Below are 23,765 nucleotides of genomic sequence, written 5' to 3'. Positions count from 1 at the left end.
TCCTGGTGTGAGCCTCCAGGAGTGTCAAATGGCTGCTGTGGGCATAAGGCAACTTTGTATAATAATGTACATATTTCACATTCCTTCAAGGAATGTCCTCTCTGTTAACATTAATGACTCCAGGAGAATTAGAAACAGCAGAGTCCAGGAGTCGAGGGTGTGGCTATGTCTCTGCAAAATGGTAAACACTGGAACCCTCAGGACAGCCCTTGAGGCTATGGGAAAGAGCTCTAAATACGGGAATTTGAAAATATATAATTTCTTAACTATCCAAAAATATAAGGATGCGATATGAATTACGAGGAGTTTCACGAATTTAAAGGAACAGAGACAGGTACACAATGAGCCAGCTTGTCGGAAAGAAACAAAAGCATAAGGCATGCAGGTTCCTTAGTTTAAGGTCAGCCTAGGACAGAGCAAGGTTAGACTCAGGCATGATGGAAACGGTGCATGGTGGAAATAATTTCAGGGCAGGGTCCCAACAAACTAGCATGTCATCTAGGCTTAACTAAGGCAGACAGATCTCTGAATTCTTTTGCAATGTTAAGAGAAAATGTGTGTTTGCTGTCTCTGAATCAAAAGGTTGGGGTCACAGGATGCTGATTAATAGGATAATCAAAAGAGAACCTGGAATAAATAAGCGAATTGATATGGAAATTTAAAAACTGGGTTTTTGGTCTGCATGAGATGAGCTAGCAGAACGGAATAGCAGTTCTTTGGAATTTTCTCTAGTGAGGGTTGAGCTACCAGGAGATCTCTGGAGAGCAAAAAGAGCTCTTCAAGAGGTTTTTCTTAACAGGACTTCTGACTTGGTCTGAAGATCCAAATTTTATTTTAATTTTTAATATAGCAGCTTTTCTGGTCTTTCCTCAACACACACACACAGAGAAAGAGAGAGAGAGAAAGAGAGAGAGAGAATCCCTTTAGACCTGACTAGGTGTTTTGTTTTCAGGGAGCTAACTGCTGGATATAGCGCTATCCAGATAGCTTTTAGAATTTTTACTAGCAGAGAGAGCTATCTCAACCAGAGAGGTTTTAGAATACCAAGAAAACGCTGTCTAGAGCAGTGCAGAACTCATGAGTGCAGAGCTCACAAGTGTGCATGCATACATAGGGGAGGGGGGAGGGGAGGGGGGACGTAAGGAGGGAGGGGGAAGCGGGGGGAGGGGGGATGGGGGAAGCGCAGTCTGGAAAGCCATCTCAGCAGCTTAGACCCAGATTTGACTTCTGAGTTGTTAGTTTTCACCCCTTCCAGTCCCCACTTCTCTCAGAACCACTCTCTAAGCCATGGCTGGTCCTTGGCAAGCCAACCCCTTCAGATTCACAGAGATGTTGGGAGCTTACCAGAGCTCATCACAGAGCAGGAAGCGCTGGGGGCACTGTGCATTCTCATTGGAGTTTCCTGAGCTCAGTGGGAAAGTGCAGTTTGGTCATCCTAAAGGCTGAGTAGCCCACTGAGCTAGGACACTGTGGCGCTGGGGTTCTAGTCTTACAGGCTGCAGAGGACAGACAGACATTGAGTACTCAGCAGAAATGACCATGTATCAGAAAAGATTGCTTCCTCCTTGTGGTTTGGGTCACTCACAATAGGGTGGAGGGTGGGAATACTCAATGATAGCTCCTCCTCAGCGAGGGATGGGGTTTGTGGGGGAGGAGCTGAGGCTGCGTGCCAATCCCCAGCTAGCAGGAACTCAACCCTCACTGTTCAAAACTGTAAAGTCATGAAGAGCACAGATGTGTCTGTCAGGAATAAGTTTTAGGTTGGGTCTGGTGGCACATACCTTTAGAAAGTATGGAGGCAGGTAGATCTCTGAGTTTGAGGCCTACCTGGTCTACAAAGTGAGTTCCACGATAGCTACCCTGTCTCAGAAGGAGGTATATGTAAGTTTGGGGTCACAAAGAAGACAGACCACCACTCCAACAGAAGTGTCTAGATAAGGCAAAACTTGTAGATCAAGACAGTGTATTCAAAAGAGGAAACACTCAGTGACAGAAAATACGCTTGGTTTTTATTCTAACTCTGGTGGGGAAAGACTGTTTCTTTTCCCCATTGGCTAGTCTGAAAAGAATTGGCACACAGAAAATGATGGACCAGGGAACTAACTGTTACTGCTCCAGGTCATCAGATTGCTGGAATGCAGATGGAGGCCTGTTGTGTAAACAAAAGTTTAACTAGGTGAGGGAATTAAAACATTTACATGAAAGTCTTAACACACAGCAGAGAGGATAAAAAAAAAATTTTTAATTCCTTTTATAGTATTTGGTAGAAATGATTCATATTTAATATTTCTTGCAGATGGACAAGCAGATCTCTGGGTCAGAGTCCACAAATTGATCAGAATATGCATGCAGGAGTCTAATACAGGTGTAAAACAGCCTCCTATCCACGCTCTGAAAAAGATGGCTTGCTCGTTAGCAGTTAGTTAGCATACTGAAGCAGAAATGACAGAATGGTACTGACCTCCATCAACGTCTTAGAGAAGGTGGTTCAAAGATGTAAACAGATAAAATCATAACAGCCTGAAAGAACCTCAGGTAGAATTATGTTCCCAATTAGCCATCCTAGCCTTGGAGTGAAACAAAGGTCTTTGCTTGCTCCTATACCCTAGCAGACATGATGAAGCTGGCTCCTCCCAATGTAGGTTAAAAGACTCAGTCAATAGCTTGACAGGCCACAAAGGTCACCATGGAATTCTTTTCCTTTTCAGAGAACCGGTTGTTAAACATCTACCAGCACACTATCAATAACTTCATCCCACAAAACTAAAACAATTTTGTATAGAAAAAAAAAATCCCTCGTTGTCAATAAAGCAAAGCCAGACCCCCCCCAAATTGTAACTGTTATCACAGGTAAAAATCTGACTTCTTTAATATAGTACATATTTTAAACTATAAACATAAGTCCAGAAAAGCAGTCTATGAAAAAATAGGCAGAATATACGAGCCAATATTTGTTATACAAAGAAAAGTGGACATAGAAAAAATATTGACCTTCATGTGAGGAAACACAGACCAGAACCTCTTGATCAAATCTCCATTTTGGATCATCAAGACCACACTAAGTCTTGGTCCAACTGAAAGACAACTAGATAGCCACATCTAAAAGAACAGGGGTCCCAAACCAAGGAACAGTAACAGACAGTGGTTGTTGGGTTTACTCATAACAGCCTTCCTTCCAACTATCACAGATCCAGGTCCCCAAACCCAGCATCATCTCAATGGTGGTCCCCCTCTCATGTAGGGAATACTGGGAAGCCATTGAAAAGGGGGTCTCGGGCTGGAGAGCTGGCTCAGCAGGTAAGAACATTGACTGCTTTTCCAAAGGTCATGAGTTCAAATCCCAGCAATCATATGGTGACTCACAACCATCCGTAATTAGGTCTGACACCCTCTTCTAGTGTGTCTGAAGTCAGCTACTGTGTACTCACATATAATAAATAAATAAATCTTTAAAAAGGAAAAGAAAAGGGGGTCTCTCAGTTTTGGATACTTTACTAAAGAAGAAATGCATTCTTTACTGTAAATACACACACACACACATGCACACCCCATTCTGTTCTTAGAAGTGTGGGACTTATTGTTTTCTCAGCCTTTGGAACTTTGCTTCGGGACCAGGTATATATCTCCGTAGAATGAAGAATGCTTCTAGAACAACTTGGTCAGGCACCACACAGACACAAGGGACCCTGCTCTCTGACCTCAGCTGTGCTAAAGCCAGATAATCTTCCAGAATGTTCCCATGCCAACCAACCATACTTGACCTTTAAACCTAGACTCTGGAACTAGACAATAAGATCCAAGGGTCTCCTTGGCTTCTCTTCCTGAGTGTCTCACATGTACCTAGCCCCAACCCTTCTCCTGTTACTCCTCTAACAACATCCCCACCACAGCAAAGGATGCCCATCCTAAGTTGAAAAAATATGTCCTGGATACCCCATTTCATGACACATCACAACAAAGCAAATGCTGGTACAGATCTGTGATCTTACTCATCCCAGCTGTAATCCCTCCATGGCTTAGCTTTTTCACTCCTGTGATGATCACCTCTCAGGAGTAAGCACTGACCACAGTGACTGCTTGGATGCTACATCAGTGTGAGCATCACTAGAGACAGACAGATGATGGGTGTCCCAGGCCCTGTGGTGAGGTATTGGGAGGACACAACCCCCTGTTCCTGTTAAAGGTTGAGCTCGACCCCATTACAAGGATCCCAATACAGACTCCTGTTCTCTTCAAAGAAGCCCCCAGGTGCTAGGCCAGACTGAAGAGGCCAAAAAAAAAAAAAAAAAAAAAAAAACCAAAACAAAAAACAAAAAAACCCCAGACTGATGTGACTGAAATCTATAATTGGACTAAGGAGGAAAATACATATGTAAAATTATTAGATCATTGATGATGAAACTTTAATACAAGTTTTAAATGCACACACACATGTTAATCCTATGTCTTAATTTCCTATTGTTATGATTAAACACTATGACAAGAGTTTAACTTGGCTTACAGTTTCAGAGGGTTAGAGTCCATGATGGTGGAGTGAAGGAACAGCTGAGAGCTCACATCTTAGTCACAATCACAAGGCAGAGAGGGTGCTGGGAATCTTTGGAAACCCAAAAGCCCACTCACTAGAGACATACCTCCTCCAACAAAACTATACCTCCTAGTCCTCCCTAAACAGTTCTACCATGTAGAACCCACTGAAAAAAATGAAAAGATAAGCCACAATGATGAGAATAACCACTATGGAGGTCTGAATGAGAATGGCTCCCAGAGACTCCTAACTTTGAATAGGCAGAACTACTGGGAAGCATGAGGAGATACAGCCTTGCTGGAGGAGGTGTGTTACTGTAGGTGAGCTTTGAGGTTTCAAAAGTCCATGCCAGTTGACTCTCTCTGCCTCCTATATGAGAATAGACGTAAACTCCTAGCTACTGCCTCAGCACCATGCCTGCCTGCCTGCCTGCTGTCATACTTTCTACCACAGTGGTCATGGACTCTAACCCTCTACAACCATGAGCCCCAAGTTAAATGTTTTCTTTTAAAAGTTGCCTTGGCTATGGTGTTTTGTCACAGCAACAGAAAAGTCACTAAAGTAGCAGCAGCCAATGACAGAAAAAAAAAAATAGTAAAAATGTGTGTGCCTGACAAACTGTAAGCAGATTTTTCTTTTTCTTTTTTCCCTTTAGAGCTGGGACTGAAGCTTGTGCATACTAGACAAGTACTCTACCAATGAGCTATACTTCCAACCCACAATCTTTTTAAAATTTCAAACTTCAAAGTTCAACTGCAGTTTTTATTGGTTGGTTGGTTGGTTGGTTGGTTGGTTGGTTGGTTGGTTGGTTTGAGAGAGCTGCTCACTATACAGAACTGGCTGGCCTGAAACTCACTATGTAGATCTAGCTGTCCTATAACATACAGAGATCCACCTGCTTCTGCCTCCCAAGTGCTGGAATTAAAGATGCGTGCCACTATGCCTGGCAAAAGTGAAGTTAAAAAAAAAAAAAGCTCTTTGAAAAATATTAAGAGAAATGAGAAGCCAAGCCATAATCTGGGAGAGATACTTGTAAAAAATAAATCTGATGAAAAGATTTAATAAAAGACTAATATCTGCCCCATCTTCAGTCTCAGTAGTTGTGAGACACTGTGTTTGATTCCCCAGCACTGCTCCCACCCCACCCTATTCCCCACCAAAAAAAAAAAAAAAAAAAAAAAAAAGGGAAAAAGAAAGAAGAAAAAGAAAGAAAAAGCAAAATATAAAACAGAAGTCATAATTAACAAAATGGACCTAGATGAAAATGGGCAAAAAGGGGTCTGGAGAGATGATCCGTGGGGGAAGAGCACCAGCTAGCCTTCCAGTCGGTCCAGGTTCAGTGACCCCCAGCACCCACAAGGCAACTCACAACTGTCTGTAATTCTGTGGGCCCCTAACATGCTAGACGTAGTATATATAATTTTTTTTTAAAAAAAGTAGACAAGAGACCTGACACTTTCCTGAAGAGGATGTATGAGCACATAAAAAGGTCTTTTGAGGACTAAAGAAATAGCAATTAAAAGCACTTCCTTCTTTTGCAAAGGATCTGAATTTAATTTACAAGTTCACAGCACCCACATGGCAACTCACAACTATCTTTGTTTGGTTTCACTTTTTGAGATAGCTTTTCTCCGTGTTGCCTTGGCTGTCCTTGAGATCTACCTGCCTCTGCCTTCTGAGTGCTGGGATTAAAAGTATGAGCTACCAACTGGCTTTGTAACCATCTTTTAACTCCAGTTCAGAGCGTCTGATATCTTCTTCTGGCACTGCAAACACCAGGCATGGATGTGTTACAGATACATAAATGTAGGCAAAATGCTCATACAACCTAAGAATAAAAACAAATGCTTTTCTTTCTTTTCTTTTTTTTAAAAGACCAGGCTGACCTCCAACTCAGAGGATCTGCTTGTCTCTGTCTCACGGGTGCTGAGATTAAAGGTATGCACCACTACCACCAGGCGCAAACCTTCTTTTAAAAAGGTGTTCTGTATCAAATGCCATCATGCAACTACAAATTAAAACAACAGGGAAGGATGGTGAGATGGCTGTTTGTAAAAGCACTTGCTGTATAGGCCTGACAACCGAGTTCCACTTCTGGAACCCATATAAAAGGTGGAGAGAACTAACTCCACAAAGGTACATGGCACATGCACTCCAACATACAGCATGTACACAATGACATAATCATTTTTAAATAGGGAAGTTGAATGGGGTGTCGCATGTCTGTAATCCTACAGGGGAGGCAGGATGATTACAAATTTGAAGCTATCTTGGGCTACACAGTGATAAAATCTCAAAACAAACAGCGAAACAGTGAGAGGCCACCTACACCTATCACAATGCCAAAGTCCAAAACGCTAAGTATACTACGTGGAGTGAGGATGTTGGTCAACAGTCACACTCATTGCTGGTAGAAATGCAAGATGATACAGCCATGCACCAGAGGACAGAGACAACTGCCTACTTACAAAACTAAAAAAAGGAAAAAAAAAGTTTTTGCATGATCCAGCAATGGTTATATATTCAAAAAATTTGAGAAAATGTGTCCTCTTTGAGCAGGTGAATGGAAAGCTGCAGTCTATCCAGATGTGGGGCGTCATTCAGCATCATCCTCTGTGGACTCTGTGCTTCAGAACACTGCAAGTGAGTGAGACTCACTGCTCCCCACTCTTCCTGCATTCTCTTTCAGCAAATAGCCAGTGCTGGAACCTGTCTCTAGGGACTTTTCAGTAGGGGCACAGGAAGCTGACCCTTCTAAATTAGTAGGTTTATATTCTGCAGCTGGTGACTGCCACAAATGTCAGGAATAGGTGTCAGAAGAGCTGATGAAGGGACATTCCCCTTGCCCAGAGGCAGAAAATGGTCCCTTGATAATGTTGGGACCAGAGTGACTGTAGAGAATAACAGTAAAGAAAAATGTGGACTGTCTTGGTCTGAGAGGTGGAGGGGTATGGCTTGGTGAGGAGGGGATATCTTAACTGAGATTGGAGAAAGGTGGCCTGAGCAACAGGTGGCTGGTGACATCCTTCCTAGAGATAAGAAACGACAGATCTGGTGACATCCTTCTTAGAGACAAGAAACAACAGGAATTAACAGGTTCAAGGGAGAAAGTAAGAATTGTTTTGGATGCATTAAATCCGAGGTGCATATAGATTTTCTGCGGGATCATAGGTACGCTGGAGACAGCAGATCCATGAAATGTGATGATAGGAAGGGCCCATTGCCCATCTGTTGACTCTATTGCAGTGGAGCATGCTCATGGAAGAACACTGAATCACAGCAAGTCTTTAGATGGGAAGTAGATAGTTGTTTTGGTCCCCCTTAGGAAGTCACACACCCACAAACACCCACCTCACGAAGTCTGTGTCTGCCCCAACTCTCATTAACTGACATGGCATGCTATCTGCCTTTCTGTTCTGTAGGATGCAGGAGAGGTCCACCTTTGGTCCCCTAGGAATCATAATACCAAAGAGGGGAACAGTGCTGAAGAGGATCTTCAAGAAAGCAGGAGCCGGGCAGTGGTGGCGCATGCCTTTAATCCCAGCACTCGGGAGGCAAAGGCAGGCAGATTTCTGAGTTTGAGGCCAGCCTGGTCCACAAAGTGAGTTCCAGGACAGCCAGGACTACACAGAAAAACCCTGTCTCTAAACAACAACAACAATGCCCAAAAACCAAAACAACAAAACAACAAAGCCGGGCAAGGGAAGAACATGGTTAGCTTCAATGGCCTCTCCTAAGCCTCTAGAGAAGTTGCCGGAACTTCAGCGTTGGGACAAGATGAAGTAGTTACTCTAGCTTGATATCCTCGCCTTGTTCCATGTTCCTTATAGCTCTATAATGTCTGCCTTGTCTCGTAAGTAGTAAATCTCTGTTGTTTCTGAGCTACCTGTCTGCATAGTCTGATGCAGTGACAGGGAGGCTCACAGAGAGATGCCTAGCACCAATGCTACGCACACCTGCGCTCTAAGCTGAACACAGAAGCCAAAGGGGACCTGGTGTAGTTATTAAAACTATTTGAACAGGGAGTGGTGGTACACACCTTTAATCCCAGCACTTAGAAGAAAACAGAGGCAGATGGAATCCCTGAGTCCCAGCCAGCCAGATCTATGTAGAGAGACAAAACAAAAAAGCCACTGCCATCAACAAAAAACAAAACAAAACAAAAAATCTGCTTGACTTCAGGACCCAGACCATACACAACTGGACTCAGAGGGCAGATGTGTCTGAAGGACCTGTCACAGGGGCACACATGGTTTTACAAGTTAAATTTGGTTTCTTCATAGTTTTCATTACAAGAGACAAAAACGCGAATTATAAAAGTGTTTTTATTTTAAATCAAAGTACCAAGCAGATACTTGCTAAACACATACAAAGTAGAACTCAAAGAACTCAAACTTGCCCTTCTGCGTGCCTCCTGGGCAGGCATGGAAAGGAGCTTGCACCCTCTGCAAAACCAAATCCTGTCCTATCTTTTCAGAAAAACAAACTGAAAGCAGCCACAAGCACCCGTGTTTGCATGTGGAGGGGGAAGACCTTCCTTCCTGGGTCCTAAATGGCCCAACAAGCAGGGAACACAGCAATAGAAGTCAGTAGGAACCAGAGAGGCAGGTACAAACACGTGGTGGGGCAGTGATAACACTTCCTCTCCCAGAACTGAGGGTTCCATGCAGACGGGACTATTGGTCCTTCTCTGTCCTGCTAGAAGCTGCCTTGGAAGGTGGGCTGTAGACAGCCTCTGAGGACACTGGGAAGGAGTGCTATGAACTAATTCTGAAGCTGATTTGAGAATTATTTTTGTATGGCTCTGAAATAAACTTCACCTTCCAGTACCTCCATGCTCTAAGGGGCAAGGGCCAAAAATGTTTCAACCTTGCTCTTATGAAGAAAGGGAACTGGCCCACATCCCCCAAAGCAAATGACATCTGGGGCTTGTGCCAAGGAAAGGCTCTTGGTTCCTAGGGCAGGAAGGTTTTATTTGTGACATTAATCTAGTCTGAGCTTGTAGAGCAGGGACTTCAAGGAAGTACCCACCCTGCTGGTCCTCCCAATGCCCCTAAAGTCACACAGCTGCATATAACAGGACTTGTAACTCAATGAAAAAATAAAACAAGTTTTTAAAAAGGAGTATATACATAAACAGGTAAACATCTGCTAAACCCAGCTGATTCGTGGCCACAGTGAACAATGATGGAACAGAGGGAAAACAAGAACCTCAGTAGCATGACATGGGGTGAGAGCAGGGGCAGGGAAGGGTCCAGTCACAGCAGCGGTGTAAAAGCAATCTGGGCACTCGAGGGGATGCATGGATGGAAGGATAAGGTAGCCTTCAAAGCAGTGAAATGGGACAGTGGCCCTTCCTGCTATGGGGCCCTTGAAAGGAAAGCCTTCAATTGACAGAACAGGAGATTCAAGAGGCACCTTAGGACTATCCCAGGACATCCTTTACCAAGAGGCCAAAACTTTGTTCCCTGAATTGTTTGGCTCCAAAAACTCTCGCCTAGGTAGCCCCTAGCACAGGCCCAAACCTAGACCTGTAAAAACTGCCTGAAGACAGCCTTCCATGGAACATTTTAGATCCTGTCTTCCAGCTGACCAACCCACCACTCTAAACAGCCTTACATATCCTGGAGCTCTCAGGATAGAGACACTGAGTATTGGCCAGAGAGGCCAAGCTCCACCTCCAGGAGAGATTGGGGGGGGGGGGCAACTGTAGGGGAGTACAAGAGCCAGCTGCACACAGGGAGTCATTTAAACTATTCCAAGTCTCAGGCATACCTCCACAAGAATCTCCAGAGCTTTGTCTCAGGGAAAGACACTACTTAAGACCTCTAGCACCTGGCTAGGTGTGTATATATTGGTGCCCTGGGTCCCTCCTAGAACTGACTCAGGAGCCTAGGCACTCAACATTGTTTTGGTTGAAAACACTATAAATTTGATTTTTCCCTAGAAGGCTACTAAGCAATTCACTTAAAAACACCTGCAGCCCATGTGCAAAGGGGTCTAGAACATGCCAGGTCCATGAGACCCCTTCACCACCTGAGTGCCTGTAGGGTGGGGATGGGCTCCTGACTGGGGTCTGCACTTAGCCCCAGGGCATGTTCCCACCAGTGAAGGAACATGGACACTGGCCATACTGAACCAACAGAGAACTGTGGGAAGAGACCAAATCCATAGGATCTATGGCTTCCACACTCAGGCATGCTGCCTAAGACATGTGTCAATAATGTCCCAGCAGGCTCAGCCCCATGGGGGTGCAGGCACTAGGACCTATAATTAGCTGGGCTCTGGTGCTGGCTCTGTAGCTGTACCAGAAGCACCCAGGCCTCCTCCTGGTCAGTGACCCTCTGGTTCCTGCTCAAGGCCCAATGTGTAAACAGGATTAATAAGCAACAGATGGAAAAGAGTATTTCCCACAAAAAAAGGGGAGGAAGTTTATATGTTGAAGACAGATTTTCCAGGTTGCTGGCAACATTCTGCCCCCTTTTCTTCTCTTGATTCATCCGGCAATCCTCTCTTTGGTTCAGCCCATCAGACCTGCTTGTGCTGAGCCAGCCCTGTGGCCTGTGTCTGTAGTGGCCTCTGCCTGCAGTGGCCTGAGGAGAGGCAGCCAGCCCATTTTGGAAGGATTTTACCCTCCCTGCCAGCTACTTCTGCTCATGGTCCTCTGCTACAGCGGCCACCTCAATAGTGGCCGTGTGCTCCTCAGGTCCAGTGGCAGTTGCTGTAGGCATTGTCACAATGGTGCTGCCTGCAGGTGATGCCTGAGCCACATTCTGTAGGGTGGGTCCCAGGCCAGGCAGGGTGAGCAGCTGCAAGGGGCTGACCACCTTCAGTACTGTGCTGCCATCCTGCATGGCGGCTGTGCTCAAAACTGTGAGGCTGGAAGTGTCTGGATGGATCTCGACCGCGTTGGGGAAGGTAGAGCCAGAGGAGGCCAGAACTGTGTAGCCTCCAAGCAGTGGGGAGGCCGGTGAACTGGCTGGGGCAGCTTGAGGAGAGCCCTTGCCCAGGACAGTGGAGGGCAGTGTAGATACTACTTTGCCCAGTGGCACACTGGTCAACTGGGACATAGGCATTCCTGGGCTCAAAGCAATCTGTGCAGACTGTGTGAGCACCTGGGAAGCCATAGCAGCTGGTCCAGATGTAGCCCGGGCGAGACGGGGCCGCTTCATAGGGGATGGCAGGGGAACCGGGGTCAGCGTCATGAGCACATTGCTGAGGTGCTGGGACTTGTGCTTCAGCTCCTTGGCACGGCGGCGATGTTCATCACACTGCTGCTCCAGGGCTGCAGGAGACACACAGCATCACCACAGACAACAGGGATGGGGATAGATAGTATTCTCACGAGGAAAATGCAGACATGTACAATCAGTGAGCAGATTATAGACCAACAGCACCCCGATGAGTAGAGGGCTGCTTGCCAAAGGTTGGCAAGGTTTGCAGCAGTGGGTCCCTTAATGGCCCTCAGGATGACCCAAGACTCCGGTTCCAAAGTGGAAGTGCTATAAGAAAAACCTTCCCCTCAGCACCAATGTGTTCTAGTGACTTTCGCATGAAAGTTGTTAGACCAAAGCAACCAAAATGCCTATTCACACACACACACACACACACACACACACACACACACACACACACACACACAGAGTCATATGCAGGGCATACAATTAAGTAAAATCACTAGGGAAAGTTTATTACTAATATACTAACACCACAGGACAATCCAGCTCTGGCTGGAGCAGGTGTTTTTTCCATTTCCCTGTCCTAGTCCTTTAAATTAAATAAATTGGTTCATCACAAAAAGGTAACAAACAGTGACCTGTGCTTTCTGAACTGACAGGGTCAGACCACAGCCACTGGAGTTTTACTGATTTTTCTACGTATGATATCTAGTGTTGTTCTGACTTCTTAGTCCTCAAATGAAAAGTTCACCTATGCAGCCATGTCTCAGAAAAGTATGTGGACACACAACTAGAGAGCTGAGCCTATAGCTCCTCAAACCCCACACTGCTGCTGGGCATACCTGCCAGGTCCCGCGCATACTGTTCCCGGGAACGATCCATCTGACACTTGTGACTTGCCAGTACCTTCTTCACCAGATCCAGCATGCCAAAGTTTTGCACGATGTTGTTGAGGAGGACAGCATCTGAAAGGGACAACACCAACACTTAGTAAAAATCTAGGCTACTCCTAGAGTTCCTGAACTCCAGTGCTGGGCTGGCTCCTCTTATGGAAGGAGCCAACTCCAAAGATTCTCCTACTGACAATGCCCCTCAGCACAATAGGGTGCTGTGTTCAGGTTCAGATTCCATCCCAGCCACACGGCAGGGCCTGGGGCTAGCGGGAGGGAGAATCAGGCACTCTTACCTCGGAGCTGCAGGGGTGGGTCCTGCACTCGCTGCTGCAGGCCTTTCATGGTTTCCTCTAGCTCCTGTTGGAATTCCTGTATGACTTCATCCAGTAAGCCTGCATCCTTTAATCCCCGCCAGAATGCAAATGTGTCATCTATGATGGAGAAAGAGACAGGTAGACAGGATACAAATCGATGTATAGAGAAACTGACAACAGGAAGCAGTAAAGGACATCACCTCAGGAGGTCAGCACATAAAGCATCGAGTTCCATATTATAGCCCACAAATCTAGCATGTCAGTGGTTGGATCCTAAACCCAGCTAGGATCAGATCATGGGTAGATAGTTCCAGCCACGAGCCCACCCGTAATCCTGAGAAGCTGAGGAAATATACCTCCAATGGTTGTGGTCCAGTCACCAGGGTCCTCACAGGTCTCTATGGTGATGGTGGCAGGTGAGCCATTCACTGCAGGTAAGGCAGAGTTGTGGGTGAGTGTTGCTCTACATTACAGCCCCCAGAGCTCTAAGTCCTAATAATCTTTCTAAGGTTCCATCTGAATCCTTTGTCACCCATTTTCACAGAACTGATAAACACAATACACTAGTAATTCTCTACTTCATACAAAGTACTTCTCTACTTCACAGTGAGTTTATTTTCAATCACAGATGTCTTTAAACACACAAAGAACAGGAAAACACCCTCTGAGCTATCATTCAACTTCAGCAGCTCCCAACATTTTGCTCCTCTAGGTCTATGTGCAAGTCCCTGCAACTGAGCCTTGGGAAGGAAACAGGCCCGGGGAGCTGGGGAGCTGGCTCTCTGCCTACCTTGCCTCTCTCTCTGCCCTGTGGGTCACTTTTAACTCATCTAAATTTGACTGATGCCAGAACAATCCTTTTATATTAAAAGAGAGACAAACCATCCATTCTAGTATATCACCAAGTCCATTGCTGATACCTACAAACTCAACGACCATATAGTTTGTAATTGGAAGTTCTGGAGTTTCTGACCAAGGCTTCATACACAGATCTAGCACAGAGGCAAACCCAGAAGCAGACATATTCCAGAAACTTTCCAAATGGCCTACCACTCATCAATGTTGTAATACTTGTGAGTCATGTATGCATGGAATCAACTGAACAGAAACACTTCTCCTTACACATATGATATTAAAGCCAAAGACTCATTGAAATTCTAAGCTAAAAAACTAAATAACCAGAAAAGCTAAGTCCTAACCCCAATTCTATCTTTCTAAGGCACTACAGCCTTAATTAGAGGGCTCAGAAAGCCCTCTTATTCTGTCAGGAGATGGCACTAGCAGCTCCTATTTGCCCTGGCCGACAGTCACCGACAGTCAATGTTCTTTTTCTCAGGAACCACTATTTATGACTATTTACTAAAAAAGCTATTCTATACATTTCTCTTTTTTTCTTTTCTTTCTTTCTTTCTTTTTTTTTTTTTTTTTTTTGGTTTTTTGAGATAGGGTTTCTCTGTGTAGCCCTGGATGGCCTGGAACTCACTCTGTAGACCAGGCTGGCCTCGAACTCAGAAATCCGCCTGCCTCTGCCTCCCAAGTGCTGGGATTAAAGGCGTGCGCCACCACCACCCGGCAATACATTTCTTTTTTGCATAAGACCTACAAAATAATTCCATAAAGTTGGTATGCTGGTTAACATTTCACTAAGGCTTGCAAGAATAAACTAACAGATGTTCTTCCAGTCATGATGGAGCTAAACACTGATAAACACATCATCAGTTGGAAACACTACAGGGTTGAAAATGCATTTAATATATTTATCCACCAAATACCATAGTTTAGCTAACTCCGAGTATACTTAAAACACCTCACTAGCCTCTGAAGGGCTGTGACTAATTTTAATAAGGGAAGCCAAGTCAGCCACCAAGACCTGGACTGCTCACTCCCCACACTGCCTTTTGTTTTAATGTGTCCCCAGAAGAGCTCTGTCCTGACCTCCTATTATACCTGGTGCTTTGGGTCCAGAAAGGAGCTAAGCAAAAGACACTGTCAGATCATGGTAAACCATAAACATGGACTAAGGACAGAGCTAACAAAAGTCAGTCTCTGACCTATGACCCTAGGCTTCTGAAGAGGAGAATGTACCACTGTCAGAAGGGCTGAACCCTAACTCTGACTCTGCCAAATCTTGACCAACGAGTCTACAACAAAGCACTTTGAGAACAAAGAAAGAACTCATAGGATCTCATTCTTCCCCATCCCCGGATGAGGCTCAATTGGCCTGGTTAAACAGAGGTCATAGAGCCATCATTTGGAAGTACATGTCAGCTTAACACTGTAGAATGATAGCTAAGTGACACTGCCGAGAAAAAGAAAACAGCTCAATTTCACCAGGTAACACAACAAGGAGCTCAAATCCCAACTTTATTCTTACTTCCACTTACAAAAATTCTCTCTCAAAACTGGACAAAGTTTTAGAAAACTGCAGGGTGGTAGTAGTGCACGCTTTTAGTCCCAACACTTGGAGGCAGAGGTAGGTAGATTTCTGTGAGTTCGAGGCCAGTCTGTTCTACTGGGCTAGTTGCAGGACAGCCAGGGCTACACAGAGAAACTCTGTCACAAAAAACCATGAAGGGGGAGGGGATATAAAAGTCAACCTTTCTACAACTCTGAGGGATAGATATCAACAGAGAAGAATATCCTAAACTGTCACCCAAAATCAAAATGGCAGGAAAGACCTACATCCAGGTCCCAGTAAGAGATCTGAAAAAAAAAAAACAAAACAGTTTTTCAAAGCACCAAGAACCAAGGAATATGTATCTCCAATTCAGGCAAACTTTGAGTGGGAGAGAGCAGGCCTGGGGACATAGGCCGTCCATAACCATTCTTTATATATGCCCTTCTATATGTGAATTACTATTTTAAAATGAAAATAGCCAGGCGGTGGTGGCGCATGCCTTTAATCCCAGCACTTGGGAGGCAGAGGCAGGCAGATTTCTGAGTTCGAGGCCAGCCTGGTCTACAGAGTGAGTTCCAAGACAGCCAGAGCTACACAGAGAAACCCTGTCTCGGAAAACAAAACAAAACAAAACAAAACAAAACAACAAAAAAAGAGAAAATAACAGAAATGTTTTAAGACTCCCTAAGAGCAGACAGGTGGCAGTGGTACGTGCCTTTAATCCCAGCAGTTAGGAGGCAGAAGCAGGCAGATCTCTCTAGGTTCAAGGCCAGACTGGTCTACAGAGTGAGTTCCAGGATAGCCAGGGCTACACAGAGAAACCTGTCCTGAGAAAAAACCAAACCAAACCAAAAAACAAACAGAAAAAAGATTCTCCATTACAAAACCAACAAATTCCCAGATGTGCTTCCAGGAAGGCTACAAAGAAGGCTGACCTACACTGTAAGTCACTGTAGGGCCCCATGTGGAAGGGAACAGACAAGGTATATGGCAGCCAGAAAGGACTGGTCAGGATAGCTGCAATTGACCTGCAAGACTGACAGCCTCTTGCACCTACCATCAGCTGCAGCTGGTGTGAGTGGGATGTATTCTGTGGATGTGGGACTGCTCAGGGACACACGGGCCCCTGAAAGGTCAATCTTCGTGCTGCGGCAAGTATTAGAGCAGACCTTGTCATGCTGGTAGAAGTCTAGCTCTCCAGAGTCCATGATCTTCCTGTAGAGAGGCCAGAGCAGTTCAGGTGAGACCTAACTAAAAATATCTCATCTACTGTCTAACTGCAGGGACCAAAATTGCCAACTGGTTCCACTGAGGTAGAAGATGGGCTGCAACTTTCACTGTGCACAAAGCAGAATAGATGGCACAGCCACCCCAGGCTACCCACACAGCATTCTATCCACATGAGGGAAATGAAAACACTAGCTAGCAAGTATCTATACTGTGAGCTTGGACCTAGGGAGCAGGCCCACAGCTAACAAAGGTGGTGACTGGCTCGGTACTGAAGAAGAGAGGTAGGAATCATTTCCAGGGACACAGCCTTACCTTTTAGAAGGACTGAAAGGGAGTTGCTCAAAGCTTAAATGAAGATAATATCTAAAGCCACAGTCACTTATTTTCACCCACCAGGGTCTTGCCTTCTAAATACTTCCTCTTGTCTCTTTGAGGTCTTCGATTAAACTTGACCAGTTTCAGCAAGCCTATTATGACCCATAAACAGAAGGCCAGAGGCTCTAGCTATACTTAGCCTATGGGCAGTACTGGCCTGAGACAATTCTAACATACCTCCCTCAGCCTGTGGTCTCAACAGCTATCCCATCAGACATATCCTAGATAACAGAGAATCTTGGAAATATAAGGCTGAGAGCTATGAGAAAGGACTCAGAGCTGATTTCTCTGAGGCTAAATTGTGACTACTCTGACAGAAAACAGAGTAACCGAGGGAGTGGCTGCTTAGGAAGTGAGATGGCACTGGCTGCTGCAATACTCCTAACAGAGCATGCTAAATTCCAGATACATAGATATGGGTATGGCTCCTGGGTCATAAAAAAAAGTGAGCCTGACATGTCCTAAGTACCTGTGCACTTTGCAAGGGACTTTAATGAAAGACAGAAGTAAAGGGTAGCATAAAGAGCTGTTAAAAAAGTAAGCCTAAATGTTTATCTATACATAAACACCAGATTATATCCTTAAGTTTTAACAGTGACATATTCAAAGTATAAACACATCACCATCACCACTACCACCAAGTAAAGAATTAGTGGAAATTAAAATAAACTTAACTAAAATGCCCCATCTTCACACATCTAAAATCAAATGAAAAAGCAATGGCTACAAACCCCTCCCATCATCTCAGACTCGTCAGATGCCCACCTGAGCATGATGCCATTCATCCGGATGGCTCTCTTCCAATCCTTCAAGGTAGATTTCCCTGCCAGGTGCACAAACTCCTTTGGGCTGATCACATGTTCATCATACTAGAAAGAAACACAGTAGAGGACCTTCTCAGCCTGACACAGGCCTGGTGAAACTGCAGCACAGCCTGTTCTCCCTCTCTGCTCCAGCCTGCACTAGGGGTTCACAGCAAGAAAGACAACCATGCTCTATCAGCCACAGGTCTCAGTATAGAACACTCTGATATAGTGTTCTATTGGAATATCCCCAGTAGCCAGTTCTCTACCGGATACTTAGCATGCTACAGCCCCACAAAAGTGTATTATGTAGGAGATGAGGGTCAAACCATAGCAGAGAAGAGAGCTTATGTACTCTTATACTAGAAAGGACACAACAAATCTCTTTCTTATGGATAACTTATTCCTTTAGTGATATTCACCCATATCATATCAGAAAAACATGATATTAATCAAAACACAAGCGTATAGCCTGCCAATGGATGATACCTTGCTTGGACAAGCCCACTAAGAAGCCACAGAAATGTAAAATGCACAGTGCTCTGTCTTGCATAGTGCTTACACATGTCCACCTCAAAGTCAGGAGAACCACATTCTTGACTCAACAGTGTTCTATGATTTGCTAAGGCAGAAAGCATAGAAAAGTAAAACATACTATTCATTTTTCTTAAGCAAGCAATGACTAGAACCAAAGAATGAAAATAAAGTTCGGATGGACCAGTTTCTGCAGGTAGCATGGTCACAACTGTCATGACCATCTGCTTGTAGGAGGGATGTACCTGAGTCCCTGATAACCAACAGAAACTCTCTTCACACTGCTGATCAAAGCAGCACTGGAAGACCACTGGAGTGCCCAGCATCCAGCCTTTCATCCTGCAATTGATTACCTCTGCTCATGTGATCTTGCCTTCCTGGCCTGTTCATGTCTGGTGCTCTGGTTCCAGGAACCTATTCTGTTTGCTACCCCTTTCCTTTCCTCCTCTCATGTGGGATAAAGGCGCGCTCCATCTCTCTTCTTCGTGCTCTATGCTGGGCCCTGAGCATATTATGCCTTGACTTTTAAAGGACACTAGCCACTGCGCATTACTGTGTAGTTAGTATTCCCATCTATTTAATTGTTTATTTACTTGCTTATTTGTGTTTGAGATAGGATCTTGCTATGCATCCATGGCTGGCTTGGTAATTACTATGTAGTCTAGGCTGGTCTCAAGCTCACAGTCACCCTCCTGCACTGGTTATGGTATCTCTTCACATCAATAAAAAAGTAACTAAGACATTCACCAAACTTGGATCTCACTAATTTGAAAGACTAGTTAGCCACAAGCCCCATAGATTTCCCTGTCTCTGTCTCTTTAGTGTTGGAATGACAGTATGCACCATGATGCTTTTTTAAAAAAAAATATGGTTCTAGGACTTTAAAAAAATATATAAGTTAATTACAATATTTCTCCATTCCCTTTCTTCTCTCCAAATCCTCCCATATACCCTTCTCTGTTCTTCTTCAAATTTATAGCCTCTTTTCCTACAAATTATTATTGCATGCATATATGTATATACATATATACCTAAATATAACCTGTTCAGTCCATAAACTGTTACTTGTAAGCATGTTTTCAGTGATAACTATTTGGTACTAGACAACTAATTGGCATGATCTTCTCTAGGGAAGATCACCTCCCCCACTCCCAGTTTTCCTAAGTAGCCTATAATTCTTTGTGTATGGTTGGAGGCTCTGTGGATTTTCTCTATCCAGTTTAGTATGTTCACTGGTGTCATCCTTTTTCAGATAATGTTTGAGTCATGTAGGTGAGACTTTATAACTGTAGCTTTTGATATTACTAGAAGACAAGATCTCATAGCAAACCTGCTGAGGGTGCTAGGGATTTTAACTCAGATTTTCAATCATGCATGGCAAACCCTTTACTAACCAAGCTAACTACTGATCACAAAATATGTGGGTTTTTTTTTTTTTTTTTTTTTTGGTTAGGTAGTACTGGAGATTGAATCTAGGGTATTTTGGTTGCTAGACAAGTGTGTATGGCACGCGCATGCATGCACACACACACACACACACACACACACACACACACCAGTAGACTCACATGCATATGCACTGAATTTGCCTAAAATAACACTATAGTTCAACCTCAGAATGCAAACGAAGTAACTCAACTATGGGGTAGCCAGTACAAGAGCATTTGCCAGCTCTTTGGCAGAGATTGGAATGGCTAAGGATTATCTACTGAAGGCTCAAAGACTTTAGATCAGTTGTTCTCAACTTGTTAGTCACAACTCATTTGGGAAGGTCAAACAACCCTTTCACAGGGATTGCATATCATGATTCATAACAGTCGCAAAATTACATAAAGTAGCAACAAAAATAATGTGATGGTGGGGAGTTACCACAACATGAGGAACTGCATTAAAGGGTTGCACGCAACATTAGGAAGATTAAAAACAAATTAAAAAAAAAAAGATTTATTTATTTATGTGAGTATATTATCACTCTATTCAGACACACCAGAAGAGGGCATTAGATCCCATTACAGAAGGTTGTGAGTCACTATGTGGTTGCTGGGAACTGAACTCAGGACCTCTGGAAGAGCAGTCAGTGCTGTTAACTAACCACTGAGCCATCTCTCATCCTGAAAACCAATACTTTAGATGCTTGTAGCTCATGGAAGCCTAAATGAAGATTTCCTTGCAAGTTGTAGAATTTACTTTCTGTCTTGTGTCACAAGTTTTAAAGTATCATAATCTGGAGTCTGCTTTTTAACTTAATATAACACATTTATGCAATAAACTGAAAAGGTTGGTAAGGGGGACCTTATCTTACTCAAGTATTGATATTTGTTTCTCTCTTGTCATGCTAGGATTAAACTCAAGGCCATGTACATGATAAACAAATCATCAGCCACTGAGCTCCAACCCACTTTATTTTAACATTAAATTATTTCAGATGGGAGCCTTTCTGTTCATCTGGGAATCCTTTAGGTCTTTCAAAAGACAGACGGCAGTTTTCCCTCCTTATGAAGTCTTCAGCCTCCTTCCTTGCAGACAGATTTGCCATCTCTTTTCCTCCTCCTTTCTCCTGTCACTTTCTTATATCTATGAACTGAGCTTTGGATTTAGTCTTTGGTTCTATTCTCCCAATCACTAATCTTCTCTTCAGCTCTGTCTAACCTCTGAAACTGATCCCTCAAATATTTGGTTTTAATTCTACCCATTTCTAGGTCTGTTTTTTGTCTAATAGCTTATGTTTCACTCATGTTCTCAGGCTTAATTATTTAGAGTTGGGAGATGGCTCAGTCGGTAAAGTGCTTGCTGCACAAACATAAGGGATCTGTTTGGATCCCCAGTACTAACATAAAAAACTGGGTACAGTGGTATATGTCTGTAATCCTAGTTATGAGCTAATTCTGTATCTATACATGCTCACCCAAGGCACCTTGTCCCCTGTGTCCAGTGCTCTGATTTTCTTTCTATGCAAGGCACTCTTTTTCCCTCCTTAAACTTTGTAAAAATTATATAAGGAAAGGTGATTTCTTGAAAGAGGACTTTTCAACTATTTCTGTCAATTTTGAGGAGAAGTCACGCCAGAAATTACTTAAAACTAAGCTCTTCTCTGATGGAGGTTCTAACCATACTGCCACAGGCCAATGTTCTAAAGAGCAAGATTCTGCTCTCATTGCTTAACCTGGAAGCCAGCATTCTGTTCAGGGTGGACAGCGGAGGGCCGATGTCATGAATCTCATCAGCACCAATCTTAGAGGCCAGCCCCCCACTAAAACATTCCATGAGGAACCCCAGGTTTTACTTTCTTGACCCAGCAGAGAAAACTGAGATGACCATGTCTTGAGCGAGAGCAAGACTCAGCATTCTGTCTGTGTGCTCACCCACACTCGGGTCTTGGGACTGATGACTTTTAACTTTTTACCTTAAAATAGCTTTGTAGAGGGACAGAGAGATGGTTCAGCGGTTGAGAATACTTATTTCCTTGCAGAGGACCTACATTCAATTCCCAGAACCCACATGATAGATCACAACCATTCATAACTCCAGTTCTAGGGAATTTGATGCCCTCTTCTGGCCTCTTCAGGAAATAGGTATGCATGTGGTGCACACAGGATAAATAAATTTAAACCAGCTTTATGAATACATCTTAGTGATCTGTTTCAATATAAGAGATGAATTTAGGTACTAACCTACCATGTTGCCAGAAAGAGAATACCTTTCCCACTCAACATCCCCTAGCTATTAAAGGAGTCTCTTCAGAGCACATCTCAGTCTGTCAAACAAAGCCACTTGCAACTCAGAGGCCATAGCTTCTACCAAATACCTAACCAAAATAATTGTAGTTAATATAAATAAGAAAAATGACAAGAACTACACTGTCATAAACTTATCCTCCTTCAAATTAGGTATTTCTTCTCACTCACCTGTCTCTGTTGCTCAGCTCAGTCAAAATTACTATTGCTTTTTTTCCTCGCTGCATTCATCAGTCCCAGAGATTATCTGCTGTGCCTCCTGTCTCCCCAGGCCCATGAGATTCAGCCTCCAGAGCAGTGTCCAATGTAGGCAGATGCCACCCCCCACCCCCAAACAGGAGGTAGTGCAGGTAAAGGTGTGCGCCTCACCTGACCCTCACCTGAACACATTTCACATTGATGCCAGGGCACACAAACTTCCTCCAAATGAGGTTAGCTCTGCTGTCTCCGCAAGTGATGGGGTACACAATTTCAGCCTCTAAGTTCTCCCCCTCTTCAGCCATCTTCACTTCTCACAGACACATGGACAAGAAAAAGTAGAAACAGAAAATGAGTTACAAACTTTCCAAAGCATTTCCTACAAATGTGGAAAGTAGCCACCAACCTGAAACCAAAACAAGATCCAAGAAGGCCTGAAACAGAGCCTAGGAGTAGGGGTTCCCACCAATCCCAAGAAGAATTTCAAATGAATCCATAAAACAGACTTAACTAGTTATCAGTAACTATTATCCACAATATTAATATAAGCTCACTAAACAATGCCCAACTGAAGAACCATGTTAGAAGACAAAATCAAGCCATAGTTGAAACGCTGTTAGGGAAACAAGTCTTAGGTATCCCGATTCTTTAATCTGAATGATACAAGGTTTCATAGATATTAAAAGATCACCTACAATCACTCACTGGTAGTCAGTGGAAACAGGGGGGAGACTGTAGCAAGACAACAAAATACAAAAGAGGACAAAGACTTAGTGTGACTCTTCTTTCTTTTTTCCATCGGTGGTTGTAGAAGTAGTTCTTATTTCAGATACAGTGTGACCCTCCTCCTTAAGAAGATCCAGGACCTGATCTCTTATATGTTGGGGAACGACCTACTTAGCCTTGGCTGCTACCTCAATTTCTGGACTGTCCAATCTCTGCAACCAAGAGTAGGCAGAAGGCAGGCTTCCCACCTAATACAGCTTCCCAGCCAATAGGGTTTCCTACCTAACACGGCTTCCTTGAGCTGTGAGGAGGCTGTAAAGGCAGCAGCAGCTGCAGCTGCTGCATTTTCTGTTTCCATGTTATCTTCTGTCAAATCACCCCTGGTAGACAGAGAAAAAGAACAATTAAAAAGAGAAAAAGAACATCAGAATCACCAAGTGCATACTTTGTAGCCTCTAGCACACCTACAGCATGGAAGGATGACTGTTATTACTACAAACCAATTATACTTTTCTAACTTTATTCAGAAATCGTGGTGACTCCACAGTCAGAGAAGAATGTACAGACAAGTGCCCATGTCACTCTCAGGAGAAGAGGTAGCCTGCATTATCTGTTCCAGTTTTGCCTCCAGTGCCCAGAATGGCAATGGACAAGCAAAGCCAATGTCAGGAACTTATAGAAGTAACAAATGCTTATGTAGGAATTCAAAACACTTCTTTCTTTCCTGAGTAAGGTTTTCTATTTCCAATATAATAATTTCATATTTTTACCAAAGTTGCTAAAAATATAAAATTTATATAGCTTTAGAAATCAAACTCTGAGCCATATACTCAGAAAACACAAACTTTTTGAAA

The 23,765-nt window shown here is 43.8% G+C and overlaps 1 protein-coding gene across 6 annotated transcripts in view; it reads right to left on the bottom strand.

The window, feature by feature from the left end:
• Positions 1 to 8,839: 8,839 nt before the first annotated feature.
• The window catches only part of Gmeb2 (glucocorticoid modulatory element binding protein 2), a 39,546-nt gene continuing 24,620 nt past the window's right edge, over positions 8,840 to 23,765 (bottom strand). For 5 of the 6 annotated variants that reach the window (XM_085831503.1, XM_021156485.3, XM_085831498.1 and 2 more), the window contains 8 exons: positions 23,194 to 23,291; positions 22,368 to 22,495; positions 17,682 to 17,785; positions 16,369 to 16,526; positions 13,270 to 13,341; positions 12,893 to 13,030; positions 12,549 to 12,671; positions 8,840 to 11,813 (listed from right to left, as the gene is read on the bottom strand). In XM_085831503.1, coding sequence (XP_085687629.1) covers positions 11,173 to 11,813; positions 12,549 to 12,671; positions 12,893 to 13,030; positions 13,270 to 13,341; positions 16,369 to 16,526; positions 17,682 to 17,785; positions 22,368 to 22,495; positions 23,194 to 23,291 — 1,462 coding nt within the window. In that variant the 3' untranslated portion in view covers positions 8,840 to 11,172. Of the gene's footprint in view, positions 11,814 to 12,548; positions 12,672 to 12,892; positions 13,031 to 13,269; positions 13,342 to 16,368; positions 16,527 to 17,681; positions 17,786 to 22,356; positions 22,496 to 23,193; positions 23,292 to 23,765 lie in introns of those variants that run through there. The other variant, XM_085831505.1, reaches the window with a different exon arrangement.

The sequence above is a fragment of the Mus caroli genome, unplaced genomic scaffold (genome assembly GCF_978045245.1).
Source record: "Mus caroli unplaced genomic scaffold, Mus_caroli_1 scaffold_2, whole genome shotgun sequence".
NCBI classification, from domain to species: domain Eukaryota; kingdom Metazoa; phylum Chordata; class Mammalia; order Rodentia; family Muridae; genus Mus; species Mus caroli.
Note: the sequence above shows the minus strand (reverse complement) of the source record. Positions and strands in the feature narration are given on the sequence as shown.